This window comes from Plectropomus leopardus, chromosome 13 (assembly GCF_008729295.1).
Source record: "Plectropomus leopardus isolate mb chromosome 13, YSFRI_Pleo_2.0, whole genome shotgun sequence".
In the NCBI taxonomy this organism is placed as follows: domain Eukaryota; kingdom Metazoa; phylum Chordata; class Actinopteri; order Perciformes; family Serranidae; genus Plectropomus; species Plectropomus leopardus.
In genome coordinates this window covers 220563-235335 of record NC_056475.1, presented here as the reverse complement: position 1 = coordinate 235335, position 14773 = coordinate 220563, and the positions used below count along the sequence as shown (strand labels likewise).

Here is a 14773-nt window from a genome sequence, read left to right as displayed (position 1 = left end):
CTGTAGTTTATTTTGTGTCTAGTTTTTTGTGTCTCTGTAGTTTATTTTGTGTCTTTGTAGTTTTTTGTATCTCTGTAGTTTATTTTGTGTCTTTGTATTTTTTGTAGCTCTGTAGTTTATTTTGTGTCTCTGTAGTTTATTTTGTGTCTCTGTAGTTTTTTGTGTCTCTTTGTAGTCGTGTTGTTGTTGTGTCTTCATGCTTGTTTTGTTGTTTCATTTATTCATTTGCTTCTAATATTACTTCAGTTTCAAACTATACTTTTTTCTCGTTTTTTTCTCGAAACACCATCACTCTTTCCTCCTAATATTATTACTTTATTGTTAAATTATTGCAACTTTATTGTCAAAACATTAAGATTTTTTGCTCCTAATATTTATCGTTTTATTGTCAAAATATTGAGACTTTGTTCTCAGATTATTGGGATTTTCCTCTCGGCGCATCATGAGGTTTCTCTCCTGATATTCTTCGTGTTCGTGGTTTTTCTCTCCTGAGTGCGTTATTTTCGGTCCTCCTGGCTTCGTGTCGTTGGTGTTGAATGTCGCACTGAGCCGATAAAAAGCAGCAGAAGAAGAAAATGAGACGCGTCACGCTGAGGACAGAATCTGTTCATCCGTTTATTTCTGGTTCATTTATACATGACATCATCGATTTAATTTGTGCCAAAGTATTTCAGACATGAAGACAGAAACCTCAGAGCTGTCGCTGAGATTTCCTACTGACATTAAACACACCACAGCTTCTATCTACAGGAGCTTCAGCCAATCAGGAGGCAGCAGGGCCGCCTCCGCGCGTTAAATATGTTGAGTTAAATATTTGGGATCCGTCTGTACATTCACATAAGTTTAATGACCCTCCATGCTGTCATTTGTGCCTGACATGCAAACTGCAGGTCAAAAGGTCAAAGTGCCGCCGGCGTTCGCCGACGGTTTGTTGGTGGTGCGTTCGCTGACGTCAGGCTCATGCCGCACACGCATCGTTTTCACCTTTAAAATGCAGCGTTATGTTTGTGTTTCAGTCGTTTTTAAAGTCTTTTCTGAGGTATCGAACAAGAATCCGGACGCTGTTCAGAAAAACATCTCAACAGAAAAAAATCAGTTTTAAAAGTGCTGAATAAATAACTGTTTTAGTTATCATTTTTATAATTTTGTTTTAAAAAAAGACAAAGTATAACAGACTATCTGGCCGATGTTTTTTTGCATTTTAAGAAAAAGTCATAAAAAAAAATATTTATTCAATTTTTACTTTTTGATATTTTGGGTAACATTTAAATTTTGTTCTGGTAACATTGCAACTTTTTTCCTCCTAAACTGATTACTTCATCACTGTAACTTTATTTTGGCGCTAATATTTTTATTTATTTATTTATTATCAAAAACTTAAAGCTGTTTTCACAAAATGTACCTTCATTCTCGTTAGCATATTACATTTTGGTGCAATTTTCAACTTTTTCTTTTCAAAATATTGTGACTTTTTTCCCAAATTATTATTATTTTTCTCAAACTGTTACTACATTTTATTCAAATGTTTTTACTTTTTAAAATCAAGATATTGTTACTTCAAATCAAATCAAATTATAATGACTTTTTTCTCAAATTGTTACATTTTTATTCAACTTTTTCTTTAATTAAGATGCTTTCATCAAATTATTCCAACTTTTTTTTATTATTACTTTTTCCAAATAACTTTATTCTGAAATTGTTACCAACTTTTACTAATTTATTTTTACTTCTTAAAGCAAAATTATTGTTACTTTTTTTCTAAAATTGATAAGTTTTTCTAAAATGATTGAGAGTTTTTCTGCGACGTGTTTCTCTGACGGCGACTCGGACTCTCGGCTGAAATGTTGAGCAGAAATAAACGTGTTGATTTCTCTCCTTCACGGAGACCGTGGTGACCTTTGACCCGCCGTCCTGTGTGACACTAACGAAGAAGAATAAAGGGGTAGGTCGATGAACGCAGCGTCGGTGTTCGGCCCTCCGGTGGTCAGAGACACAAACTGCAGCTCTTTAATATTTCACTACATACGAAGCTTGAAGCGAGGACAGACAGGAGTCACGCACGGTGTTTCTGCGCTCAGGTTCAGTTATTCGGGGAGTTTGAGGGTGAACGAGGCTCAGAGGGTGAACGAGGCTCAGAGGGTGAACGAGGCTCAGAGGGTCAGTCAGCGATCGGCGACTCGTTGGAAAGCATCACACTCCGGTTTCTTTTTTTTTTCTTTTTTTTCGACGTGAGCGCCCGATCGTCCTGAGGAGGTTTCCAGCTGACTCAGCAGAGACGCTGGTGGACGGCGTCTCTGATCCGGGTCCTCGCAGGTTTGCAGGTCCAGTCGAGCCGTGTCTTCGTGTCCTCCAGCCCGCTGTTGCTGCGCCGAGCTCGCCGTCAACAGGTGAGAGTTCAAACAGGTGTATTTCTGGCCCGACAGACGGAAGGCGACGGCGGTCTGCGGGGCGTCGCTGGTGGTGGAGAAGGCGGCACAGTCAGCCGGTCGGACCACCAGAGACACGAGTTCACGAGTCGGCCTGGAGACGTTTCAGTTCTGGAGCGTCGGCGACCTCCGCTGACACGTGTCCCTGGTGGCCCCGCCCCCGTCATTAGGAGGTGGCGGTCTGTTTGCGGAAAGTCTCGAAGAACGCCAGCATCCCCTTCCTCACGCTGCTGCTGCCGTTGCTCTTGGTAATCCTCGATGTCATCACGCCGCCGCTGCTGCTGCCATGGAGACGGGAGGCAAGCGCAGGGAAGGCATCCATGGAGTTCGCCCGTTTGACCTTCGACTGGGCCGCACGCCACGACTTGGTCCTGGGAGGAGGAGTCTGAGCCACCAGACACTTCTGATACTGGACCTGATGGACAGGAGGGGACGGAGGTCAGAGGTCAAAGGTCCTGAAAGATATCATGACCTCGATCAAATTCATACAACCCGTGTTTTTCTCAAATTAATGACAAATGTTATTTCTCATTATTGGAACATTTTTCATAATTAAAATTTTTCTCTCAAATTTGTACAACTTTCCTAAAATAGCTCTAATTTTTAATCAGATTATTTTTTTAAGTTTCTAAAATTATTACTCTTGTTTTTTGTAGGAGTTTTTTTTTTTTTACATTTTTACAATTTTTTCCCTCAAATGACAGGACGTTTTTTTCAAATTTTTTTGACTTTTTTCATCTTTTCTTAAAAAAATATGACTTTTTCTTAAATTATTACAGCTTTTTTACCTGAAATTCTTATGATTTTTTTTCACAAATTATTCTGATTTTTCTCTCAGAGGCGCTTCAGCATTCAGGTGTTTGGGCGTACCTGCGCAGGTGTGCACTCACCATACATGCGGCCTGGACGGCCTCGGACAGGATCCCTGCATCCGGCTCGCACCAGAACACATGACACTCAAACTGCTGCGTGCCGCCATCAACGATCACAGCGAAGGTGTGGCTGTCGTGGCCGACGCCCAGAAAGGTGAGGAAACGCACCTGACATTCCCAGAGAGGCTCCTCCCCTTCCTGTCAGGAACCAATGAGATAGAGGACACGAAGTCAGCTGATGAACCATCACCTGGCGGACTAACGGAGGACGGCGGCGGCGGTACCTCTCCCCTCCACAGAGACAGGATGTTGTCGGTGACGTGGACCACCGCCGGCTCCCACTCGTCTCTGTCGGTGGAGTTCATGATGCTCTCGATCGCTCGGTTCAGCACCTCCATACCTGCGACACATGAGCACGTTAGAGTCCACCTGGACAGGTAACCAGCAGCGTCTTTACAACCAATCACAGAGCTGGATGCTCAGGTGTGTTACCCATCGCTCGGGACACCGGCAGGTTACCGATGTACTGCACCTCGAACTTCTGCACCTGCTGCCGCACCGCCTCCAGAAACTCCACTGAAACAGCAGAAAACCAGAGTGACCTTTGACCTCCAAATTCTCATCCGCTCATCTGTAAGTCTGAGTGAACGTTTGTGCCAAATCTGAAAAAAATTCCTCGAGGCATTTTTGAGATATCATGTTCAAGAGAGATGATGGTTCACAGTGACCTCTGACCAAATTCTAATCAGTTCATCATCAAGTAACTCAACGTGTTTTGGAAAAATCACGTTCATTAGAAAGAGATACACGTAAGACCACAATGACCTATGACCACCAATTTCTAATCAAGTAATTGATTAATTGAATTCAACTAAGTGAACGCTTGTGCCAAATCTGAAGACATTCCATTAAGGTGTTTTGAGATAATCAGGTTCACAAAACAAGATGAATCCAAAGGTCAAGGTCACAGTGACCTTTGCATTCAAATTCTTATCAGTTCATTGTTAGGTGTAAATGCACGTTTGTGTCAACATTTTTTAAATTCCCTCAAGGTGTTTTGAGATAATCACTGCCACAAGAGTGAGACAGAACAGGTCACTCTGACCTTGACCTTTGACCTTTGGCCAATATTGAATCAGTTCACTGTCCAAGTGAATGTTTGTGCCAAATTTTAATTCATGTCAATGCAAGTTAGTTTGAATTACAAAGACCATCATCACAAATCACAATTTGTCTCAGAGGGCTTTACAGCAGGCACCATTCCTCTTTGCCCGGACCCTTACATCCACTAAGGAAAAATTCCCCAAAAAACCCTATAATGGGAAAAAGAAGGTCTAGAAACCACCTTTAAGGTATTTTGGGGTAATAATTTTTTTAATTAGATGCATGGCATGACACTATGACCACCGAATTCTAATCAGGTCATTGCTAATTCTTAGTGAACGTTTGAGCCAAATCTGAAGAGATTCCCGGAAGACATTCTTAAGTTATCAATTTCACAATGTCACATTCAAAAGAATGAAACACATAAGGTCACAGTGACCTTAATCTTTGATCTATGACCACCCAAATCTAAGTTCATCGCTGAGTCAAACAGAATGTTTGTGCCAAATTTTAAAAACCTCTCCAAAGGTGTTCTTGAGATATTGTGTTCACAATTTCATATTCAAAAGAATGAAACGCGTAAGGTCACAGTGACCTTGATGTTTGACCTATAAACACCAAAATTTAATCAGTCCATCTTTGAGTCAAAATGAACGTTTGTGCCAAATTTCAAAAACATCTCTAAAGGTGTCCTTAAGATATCACGTTCAATAGAATGGGATGTTTCAGATGGACAACATGAACACGTAACGCCCCATAACAAACAGCCAATCAGAGAGCAGCAGGTGATGTCAGAGGACAGGTGAGTCACCTTGTCGGGGCAGGTCTTCAGGTGAGATGCTCTCCATGGTCAGTGAGCGAGATGGCCGCATCAGCGCCTTCTCTGACATCATCTGCGGAGAAATCACATGACAGCGACATCGTCGTCACCTGAGCAGCTGGCGTGAGCATGCTAACGTGCTAACATGCTAACATGCTAAGCTAACAAGGATAGCGTCTCGCCTGAGCGAGTCTTCAGGTGAGTTCGGGGACTGACTGACCTTGGAGCACATCTCGTGCAGCGCCGTGGCGATGGCTTTGGCCGGAGCGTTGCAGCGAAACACGTGACACTTGAGCACGCAGCTGTCCTTATCGCCCGCCACGAACGCAAAGTCCCTGAACACACACACACACACACACATACACACACACATTCACAGAGTCATGTGACCAGCTGGCGCTCCGTCAGTCATGTGAGCAGCAGGTTAGTGACCCTGACGTATGGCGGAGGCTGTGAGGTGTGTTTACCTGTCCCTGCCCAGGTGGAGGACGAGTGTTTGAGAAACAGAGAGAGTGACAGGGTTAGTGCAAACAAGTAAACAAACAAACACACACACAGGTAAACAAACAGACAGGTAAACAAACAAACAAAGACAGGTAAACAAACAAACAAAGACAGGTAAACAAACAAACAGGTGCGTTTGTTTTGAGGGTGCAGAAACAGACTGGGAGCGTGTGCCGTTAGCTTAGCTTAGCACAAAGACTGAAAGCGGAGGGAAACTGTTAGCTTGCTCTTGATTGGCCGGGTGTAGAAACGTGACGCTGCCTGTGATTGGCTCACCTGCCGTTGTTGCAGCCCACCCCCCACACACGGATGTTGATGATTGGCTGACAGTGCAGGGGGGTGTGGTCTAACGGGTCCAACAGGGTCAGAGTGTCTTTCTTCAGGACCAGCATCATCTCTCGTCCCTGTGGACAGACAGAGAGGACAGAGACAGAGAGGACAGAGACAGAGTGGACAGAGACAGAGTGGACGGACAGAGATGTAAAGGAAGATGTAGGCCGAATTGTTAATGTTCAAACTGATAAACTTTATTTTTTTGTGTGAGTTTGATGCTGCAACACCTTCTGATAAAGGAAAATAAAATCACCAAAACATTTTCTTCAATCAACACCCCAAAGGGCCCAAATATTTCTTTAATAAAAAAAATTTGAGAAAAAAAATTGCCGAAATATTTTCCTTAAAAGTTGCTATACATTTTTAAAGGAAAAACACAACAAAAATACAGAAAAAAACACTTTTTTTCTTGAGAAAAAAATATTAGCAAAACATTTAAAGTGCTTCAGATTTATTAAGATTAAAAAAAATCACCAAAATCTTTGAAAAAAAAACCCTGCAAAATGTTTTCTTGAAAAATCGCCAAACATTTTTTCCAAAGAAAATAAAATCACCAAGAATTTGCAAAGAAAAATCACTGAAATGTTTTCTTGAAAAATCACCAAAAATTTTGAAGAAAAAGAATCAGCAAAATATTTTTCTTAAAATTTATTTTGCTGATAAGTATCTGGCTTTTCTTCTTTATATTTCTTTTTTACAATTAAAAAAATAGATTTTGTCATTTTTTTCTTCAAATCTTTTGATGATTTAATGACAGGAATATTTCTGATGATTTTCCTCCTTTTTTAGAGCACAAGTTCATCAGTGTGAACATTAAATATCAGAGGATTTACTGACGGCTGACTCCTGCTTTTATTCGGTGTGAGCAGGTTTCTGGGTCAGTGTGTAATGAAGACAGACGGACAGACGGACAGATGGACGGATGGACGGATGGACAGGTAAAGGTGTCTCACCTCCCCCCAGGCGCCCTGCCTGTCTCTCTGCTCGGGGCTGCTGCAGTGAGACAGCTGCTGGATGACGTTACTGACAGCGAGACTGCTGCGACCCGGAGACAAGTCCTCCTCCTCCACCTCCAGCCAGCCCAGAGAGCGCACGGCGAAGCACTGAGGGACAGACAGAGACGAGAGGAGGACAGACAGACAGAGAGACAGAACAAAAGGGAGAGACAGATGACGAGATTTAGCGGTCAGTGAGTCGTTGGGTGACAAACAGAGAAACCAGGACACAGACGGACAGACGGACAGACGGAGGGACGGAGAGACGGACAGATTAAATCAGATTAGTGAGGCGGTGGTGGAGGGAGGTCGAGCAGAGAGAGATTAGAGCAGATTACAGCTCCGGCCGACCGACAGCAGCTCTCACTTTATTCACGTCAACACCGTCTGACATGATGTCATCCTCAACTTCCTGTGACATCACAGTTCACCATGGCAACCATCAGAAAACAACCTTTAGATCAATAAAACGCTGCTGATCAATAATCGCTCTCTTTGTTTATATTTTTTGAATGATTGAAATAAACGTCCCGTCCTCTCAGCTCAGAGCTCCGCGGAGCGTTTCAGCGTGTTTCCGACTGTTTGTCCGACTGTAGACAGACAGAAACACACGAGGGAGCTTTACGAAGTGTCCTGTCTGATCTCCGAGGTCATTTATTATTTATTAAAACATTTATTAAAGGTTTAATTAACCATCTGATGACACCTCTCACTGAAACAGAGAGAGATTATCAGTGTCACGTTTAGTGATAAGGTTCACCTTCACAAATCTGTCTAAATTTATCTCAGAGGGTTTTACAGCAGGCACCATCCCTGGTGCACGGACCCTCACACAGAATACTAGTACTACTACCACTACTACTGCACCATGTTGGGTTGTAGTAGTTTAGTTGTTATTGCGTTGTTCTTGATGTAGTAGTAAAAGTAGGAGTAAAAGTTGCTGTAGTGGTAGTTGTTGATTATGTTGATGGTGTGGTTGTAGTAATAGTAGTAGTAGTTGTAGTTGTTGTTGATGTTGTAGTTGTAGTAGTAGTTGTTGTTGTTGCAGTAGTTGTTGACATTATTGATGGCGTAATTGCTGTAATAGTAGTAGTAGTAGTTGTTGTGGTAGTTGCTGATGATGTTGATAGTGTAGTTGTTGTAATAGTAGTATTAGCAGTTACTGTGTAGTAGTTGATGTTGTCGTTGTAGTTGTAGTTGTAGTAGTAGATGTAGTTGTTAACATTTTTGTTTTGTTGTTAGTGTGTAGTTATTGGTGATGTTTTTGTATTGTTGTTGTGGTATTATTGTAGTATTGTTATTGTTGTATTGTTGTAGTTGTTAATGTTTTTGTTATTGTTGTTAGTGTGTAGTTATTGGTGTTGTTGTATTGTTGGTGGTGTTGTTGTAATATTGTAGTATTGTTATTGTTGTATTGTTGTAGTTGTTAATGTTTTTGTTATTGTTGTTAGTGTGTAGTTATTGGTGTTGTTGTATTGTTGGTGGTGTTGTTGTAATATTGTAGTATTGTTATTGTTGTATTGTTGTAGTTGTTAATGTTTTTGTTATTGTTGTTAGTGTGTAGTTATTGGTGTTGTTGTATTGTTGGTGTTGTTGTTGTAATATTGTAGTATTGTTATTGTAGTATTGTTATTGTTGTATTGTTGTAGTTGTTAATGTTTTTGTTATTGTTGTTAGTGTGTAGTTATTGGTGATGTTGTATTGTTGTTGTATTACTGATGTTGTTGTTGTAGTAATTGCCATAGTAGTTGTTGGAGTAATAGTAGTAGTAGTAGTCATAGTAGTAGTTGTTGTTATTGTTGTTAGTGTGTAGTTATTGGTGATGTTTTGATTGTGTTGTTGTGGTTGTTGTTGGCACCTTGGCGTTGGGGTCGTGGTTGGTGAGATAATCCTCATGCCACGAAGACCTGCAAGAAAAAAACAGAATTCATATAAACTCTGTGTGCATGTGTGTGCGTGCGTGCGTGCGTGCGTGCGTGCGTGTGTGTGTGTGTTACCTGGCCTCAGGTGGTCCATTTGAGTCTCTGTTGGATCTATGTTGTCCCGCCTCCTCCTGTTGAAATATGACACCACAGAAGAAGACAGTGCATCTGACCCGGGTTAAACTGAGACTAACCAGGTAAACTGTGACTAACCGGGTTAAACTGAGACTAACCGGGTTAAACTGAGATTAAACGGGTTAAACTGAGACTAACCGGGTTAAACTGAGACTAACCTGGTTAAACTGAGACTAACCGGGTTAAACTGAGATTAAACGGGTTAAATTAAGACTAACCAGGTTAACCAGGTACGGTGAGGAGTTGGTCACCTGAGTGTCGAGCAGCTGTGGCGTCCCGCTGAGGCAGGGGTGTTGCCACTGGGTGGCGCCGGTGGGAACGTGCCAGTAGTAAGTTCCCGTAGAGTCTTTGATGGTTCTCCAGCCGGAGGGCAGGTCCGGGTCCAGCAGCAGGTTCTGGTCCGTCCAGATGTTGTCTGAACAGGGAGAACATTAAAAAAATCACATTTTAAACTGAAGGTTGTTTTTAGTTGTTTGTTTTTTTGTTTGATTGTTTTTAAACTGTGAATTTAGACGAACCAGGTTAACCCTTTGAAACCTGGAGTCACCTCACTTTTCTTTATATCATTTTAAGCACTTATGCTTTTATTTGTTTTACCTTTTTTTAAAATTTCATTTGTGTTTAACAAATTTTCAGGCAAGTCTTGTGTACTCTTGTACTGGGTCATGTCTTGTTTCATTGCTCATTGTCTTCTTGCTCAGTTTTTAAAGGGCTTATTTGGACAAACCTGAAACGTGAGAAAATTGGCTTGATTTCCTCTAAAAACAGGAAGAAGGCAGTGAGCAACAAGAGAAGATGTGATCCAAAAATTAACAAGAAATGAACCAAAAGTGCTATTAGTATTAATAAAAAAGTAAGTGTAGAAGAAAAAAAACTTAACAAAAGAACACAAGTGAGGTAAAATGTCCAGAAAACTATGTTTATAATTAAAAATAATTATATCTTGTTCGTTTTTGGTACTTTTCTTACTCTTTACTTATATTCCTGGTAATTTTTTTGTATTGTTTGATCATTTCTTCCTGATTTTTTTGGCTTTGTCAACTCAGAAATGACTTGCAAAAGGTATTTAAAAAATTATAATAACTTCTCAAAATAATTATAAATATGTAATTATGATCATTTAAATATAGTTTTCCCACCATTTTTCTCTTATCATGAGACATTTCCCTTGCTTTTTAAAGATGATTTTCTTTATCTACTAATTGCCTTATTCCATGTTTCTGAAAGAAATTGCACCACTTTGTTTGGGGTTTCAGGGGTTAATTTGAAGAAAGTATTCTGATTTGGACAACTTTAAAATTTAAAAACATTCAACAAAAAAACAGCTTTTTTCTGTGATTTGCAGGTGGATTTCTGGACAAACTCCAGAGATGCTGACCTCATCTAAAAACGTGTTTCATGGAGGAGAAGAAGAAGAAGATCACGTGAGTAACCACAGAATTATTGTGCAAATATGACCAGCTGACGTCCATCATGTCTCTGGGACACGTATCTCTTGTCTCTTAGTGTGTGTCGTCCGTCCAGAACAAAATGTCCAGAGTGACCGGAGGTCAGACAGCAGCGGGACAGGAAACAGGAGACGATCTGAATAATTAATAAACCCTGAGAGACAGAAACTGCTGAATCAGCTGATCAAAAGAAAACCATATGTATGATGGGGGGATTAACCCTTTAAAACCTGGATTCAGTTCTGTTGCCTTTCAGATGCCTTTCAGAAGCATTTAAACCCTTAAAACCCCAAGCATAATACTTTGAGTTATTTAAATATATATATATATATATATATATATGTGTGAAAATAGCCATAAGCTCCTTTAGCAGATAAGCCTGCAAATTGCAAGAAATAATGAAAAGTTGACAAGAAAATGACTGGATAAGAGAGAGAAAATTATTAGTAAATTTAAAAATTCTAGGGAAAAATAATCAAGAAAATGGTATATGAAAGCATTATAACGATTTAGGTTATTTTCTGTATTATGTTATTTTTTTTTAAAAAGAGAATGTCACTTTTTTATTTTACAAAATGTAGATAATTGTTTTTAATTTAAAAATGCTCTGATTTTCCCCTTTTTAAAGAACTTTATTTTACCTCCCAATTTTCATGTTTCTTTTTAAAAAAATAATTCTTTCTAAAAAAAGTCTTTCTCAAAAGAATTTGGGCTACAATTGAGGCTACAGCCACGTATAGGCTCTACATGAGGCGTATTTAATTCTACAATTCTACAATTTCATTTAGCAGACGCTTTTATCCAAAGCGATGTACAACACAAGCAAGAATTTAGACTTAAGGAAAAAACCCCTTAGTAATTGCAAAAAGTGCTTCAGGTGTGATTGGTCACAGGTATTGCCGTCTAGTGGCAGAAGAAGTGCCGCACAGCATCTTTCGCATGCAGAGCGTAGTGGGCGAGAAGGAGAGTAGACCTGGATCGGGGATTCCAGGTAGGCTGGAGCAGTTCTTGTGATTGTTTTGTAAGCCAAGAGAAGTGCTTTGAATTTGATTCTGGCTGCCACTGGAAGCCAGTGAAGAGAAATTAGCAGCGGGGTGACATGTGCTGTTTTGGGCTGGTTGAAGACCAGACGTGCTGCTGCGTTCTGGATCATCTGAAGAGGTTTGAATGAGCATGCAGGGAGGCCTGCCAGAAGAGAGTTGCGGTAGTCAATGCGTGAGATCACAAGAGCCTGAACCAGAAGCTGTGTGGCCTGTTGGGTCAGGAAGGGTCTGATCTTCCTGATGTTGTAGAGGGCATAACGACAAGACCGAGAAACTGAGGCCACATGAACCTTAAAGGTCAGCTGGTCATCGATCATGACACCCAGGTTTCTGGCTGAGTTTGTGGGCACAAGTAGGCTCGAGTCTAGTTGGACACTGATCCGAGGCTGAACAGATGGACAAGCTGGAAAGACCATGAGCTCGGTCTTAGACAGATTTAGCTGAAGGTGGCGTTCCTTCATCCATGTGGAGATATCAGCCAGGCACGCTGATATCCGAGCTGAGACCGTTCTGTCATCAGGTGGAAAGGAGAGGAAGAGCTGAGTGTCATCAGCATAGCAGCGGTAGGAGAAACCGTGGGAGCGGATCACTGCACCGAGTGAGGTGGTGTACAGAGAGAAGAGTAGGGGACCAAGCACCGACCCCTGAGGAACCCCTGTCGATAGGCCATGTGGCCTAGACACCTCTCCTCGCCATGACACTCTGAAGGATCTGCCTGTGAGGTAGGACTTGAACCACCATAGGACAGAACCTGAGATGCCGAGCTCAGAGAGTGCGGAGAGGAGGATTTGATGGTTCACCGTGTCAAAGGCAGCAGACAGGTCCAGCAGCAGTAGGACAGAGGATTGACCAGCAGCTCGAGCCAGTCTCAGTGACTCAGTGACTGACAGGAGTGCAGTCTCAGTGGAGTGGTCACACCTGAAGCCAGACTGAAAGGAGTCGAGTAGGCTGTTGTTCCGCAAGTGTTCAGAGACCTGGTTAAATACTGCGCGCTCCAGTATTTTCGACAGAAATGGTAGAAGTGAGACTGGCCTGTAGTTTTCAACCTGGGCGGGGTTGAGATTAGGCTTTTTGAGCAGTGGGGTGACACGGGCTTGCTTAAAAGTAGCAGGAAAAGTGCCAGTTTTTAGGGAGGAATTGACAATGTGTGTGACTGCAGGTTTGATAGTGGGCAGGATGGTCTGCAGGATGCGGGTGGGTATTGGATCGAGAGGACATGTTGTAGGTTTTGAGCTCAGAAGAAGTCTGGAGACCTCATCCTCGGTCAGAGGAGCGAAAGAGCAGAGTGAAGCGGCAGTAGTGGGTTTGAGCTGACTGGGCCGGTCAGGCTCAGAGAACTGGTTGCTGATTGCAGCCACCTTTTCAGTGAAAAGGAGGCAAACATGTCTGGAGTCAGTGTAGGGGAAGGCTGAGCAGCTGGAGGAGAAAGCAAGGAGTTAAACACCATAAACAGTTTTCTGGAGTCAGTAGCAGCACAGATCTTGTTCTGATAGAAGGCTTTCTTAGCGGACTGCAAGGAAGAGGTAAAGGAAGCAAGTTTTCTGTTTGTATGAGGACAAATCAGTGGGTTCTTGGGATTTACGCCACTTTCTTTCTGCTGCCCTGAGTCCAGTTCTTTGTTCTCTCAGAGCTTCAGAGAGCCATGGACTTGGTTGTTTTTTCTTGGCTGGTTTGGACACCAGGGGGCAGAGTTTGTCCAGAGAGGATGCCAGAGAGGAACAGAGTGTTTCTGTAGCCTCATTAACAGAAAGTGAGGAGAAGTGTGAGTGGTCAGGCATGGCAGAGCTCACCTCATCAGACAGCTGTGCTGCTGTGAGGGACTTATGGTTTCTGCGGAGGGAAATTTTCTGAGTGGGTGTCTGCAATTGCGGAAAGGCAGCTGCAAATTTTACCAAGAAATGGTCTGACAGGTGTAGAGGGGTAACTGTCACATCTGCTATGGAGCAGTTACGAGTCAGCACCAAGTCAAGGACTTTACCAGCTTTGTGGGTGGGAGGAGAAGGAGCTAGTTCAAGTGCAGAGGAGGAGAGTAGTGCCAGAAAGTTGTTTGCGAGAGTACTGTCAATGTGAATGTTCATGTCTCCCATGACAGTCAGTGGTGTGCCATCATCAGGGATGTCAGAGAGTAACATGTCCATTTCAGAGACAAAGCTATCCAGATTACCCCCTGGTGGGCGGTACACAACCAGAATATATGCTTTGATGGGAGCAGCATTTAACCCTTTGAAACCTGAGCAAACTTGATGTCTTTGATTTCAGTGAAAGAAGACATGACCCAAAAATTAACAAGAAACTAGTAAAAATTAGCTGAAATTTATAAAAACAAGAAAGTAAAAAGAACGATAGAAAAATGAAAACGAAAGCATTAAACGACCTAAGAAATGAATTGGGTGACAAAAAATGACCAGGACGTTAGTTTAGAAAACAGAAAAATAAACATAAAACTAAAAAAACCAAACAACAACAACAAAATACAACTGTTATAATTATACTTAAAAAATAAAATAAAACGTAGCATTTTTTTCTCCACTTTCAGCCCTTTTCTCTAATTTGTAATTTGTGTTGTTCCCTTTTTTTAAATCATTATTTATTTTATTTTTCTTTGCTTATTTTCAGGTACAGATGGTTGATTTTTTTTTCTTCCTAAGTTTTTGCATTTAATCAAACCAATTTGTTCAGATTTCAAAGGGTTAACTGTCTCACAGGAATCAGGCGATCTGATTGGTACTAACTGGCCTCACCTCCTCTGACAGACTGCAGGAAGTGATGTCATTATGACCTCACAGACAGAGTGTCCTGGTATCCCGCAGTCCGTGTGTGTGTGTGTGTGTGTGTTTCTGTTCTTCTGTCGTTGTGAGGTCCTGTCTGACCTATTCTCTCAGTGGGGTCATGTGACTGATGGCCAATCAGAGGGCTATAAATCCTGTAAAAAAAAGGTCACCTGATGTGTTTGTACATGATGTCATTGTCACAGAGACTGAGAGGATGCGTGTTTGGACATTTTTGGACGAATGGACACAGTCGCTGACGTCTCTGAGCTTCCTGAAATAAGAAGTTCGTTTGTGGGCTGAAAAAGTTATCGACTTCGTTCTTTATTTTGCATCAAACTTCAGTTCAAAGCTGAGCTTTTATTTTCTTAAATTACTGAACTCAACAGGCTGATATTTGGGA

General features: G+C 41.6%; 1 protein-coding gene across 4 annotated transcripts in view; it reads right to left on the bottom strand.

The window, feature by feature from the left end:
• Positions 1-1823: 1823 nt before the first annotated feature.
• Positions 1824-14773, bottom strand: part of apbb3 (amyloid beta (A4) precursor protein-binding, family B, member 3) — a 15005-nt gene continuing 2055 nt past the window's right edge. Inside the window, exons 2-13 of one of the 4 annotated variants that reach the window (XM_042499252.1) lie at positions 9330-9526; positions 9052-9107; positions 8913-8961; positions 7013-7162; positions 6003-6130; positions 5690-5695; positions 5443-5557; positions 5214-5295; positions 3791-3874; positions 3583-3698; positions 3317-3496; positions 1824-2841 (exon numbers count right to left, since the gene is read on the bottom strand). In XM_042499252.1, coding sequence (XP_042355186.1) covers positions 2593-2841; positions 3317-3496; positions 3583-3698; positions 3791-3874; positions 5214-5295; positions 5443-5557; positions 5690-5695; positions 6003-6130; positions 7013-7162; positions 8913-8961; positions 9052-9107; positions 9330-9526 — 1412 coding nt within the window. In that variant the 3' untranslated portion in view covers positions 1824-2592. Of the gene's footprint in view, positions 2882-3316; positions 3497-3582; positions 3699-3790; positions 3875-5213; positions 5296-5442; positions 5558-5689; positions 5696-6002; positions 6131-7012; positions 7163-8912; positions 8962-9051; positions 9108-9329; positions 9527-14773 lie in introns of all 4 variants that reach the window. The other 3 variants (XM_042499254.1, XM_042499255.1, XM_042499253.1) reach the window with 3 other exon arrangements.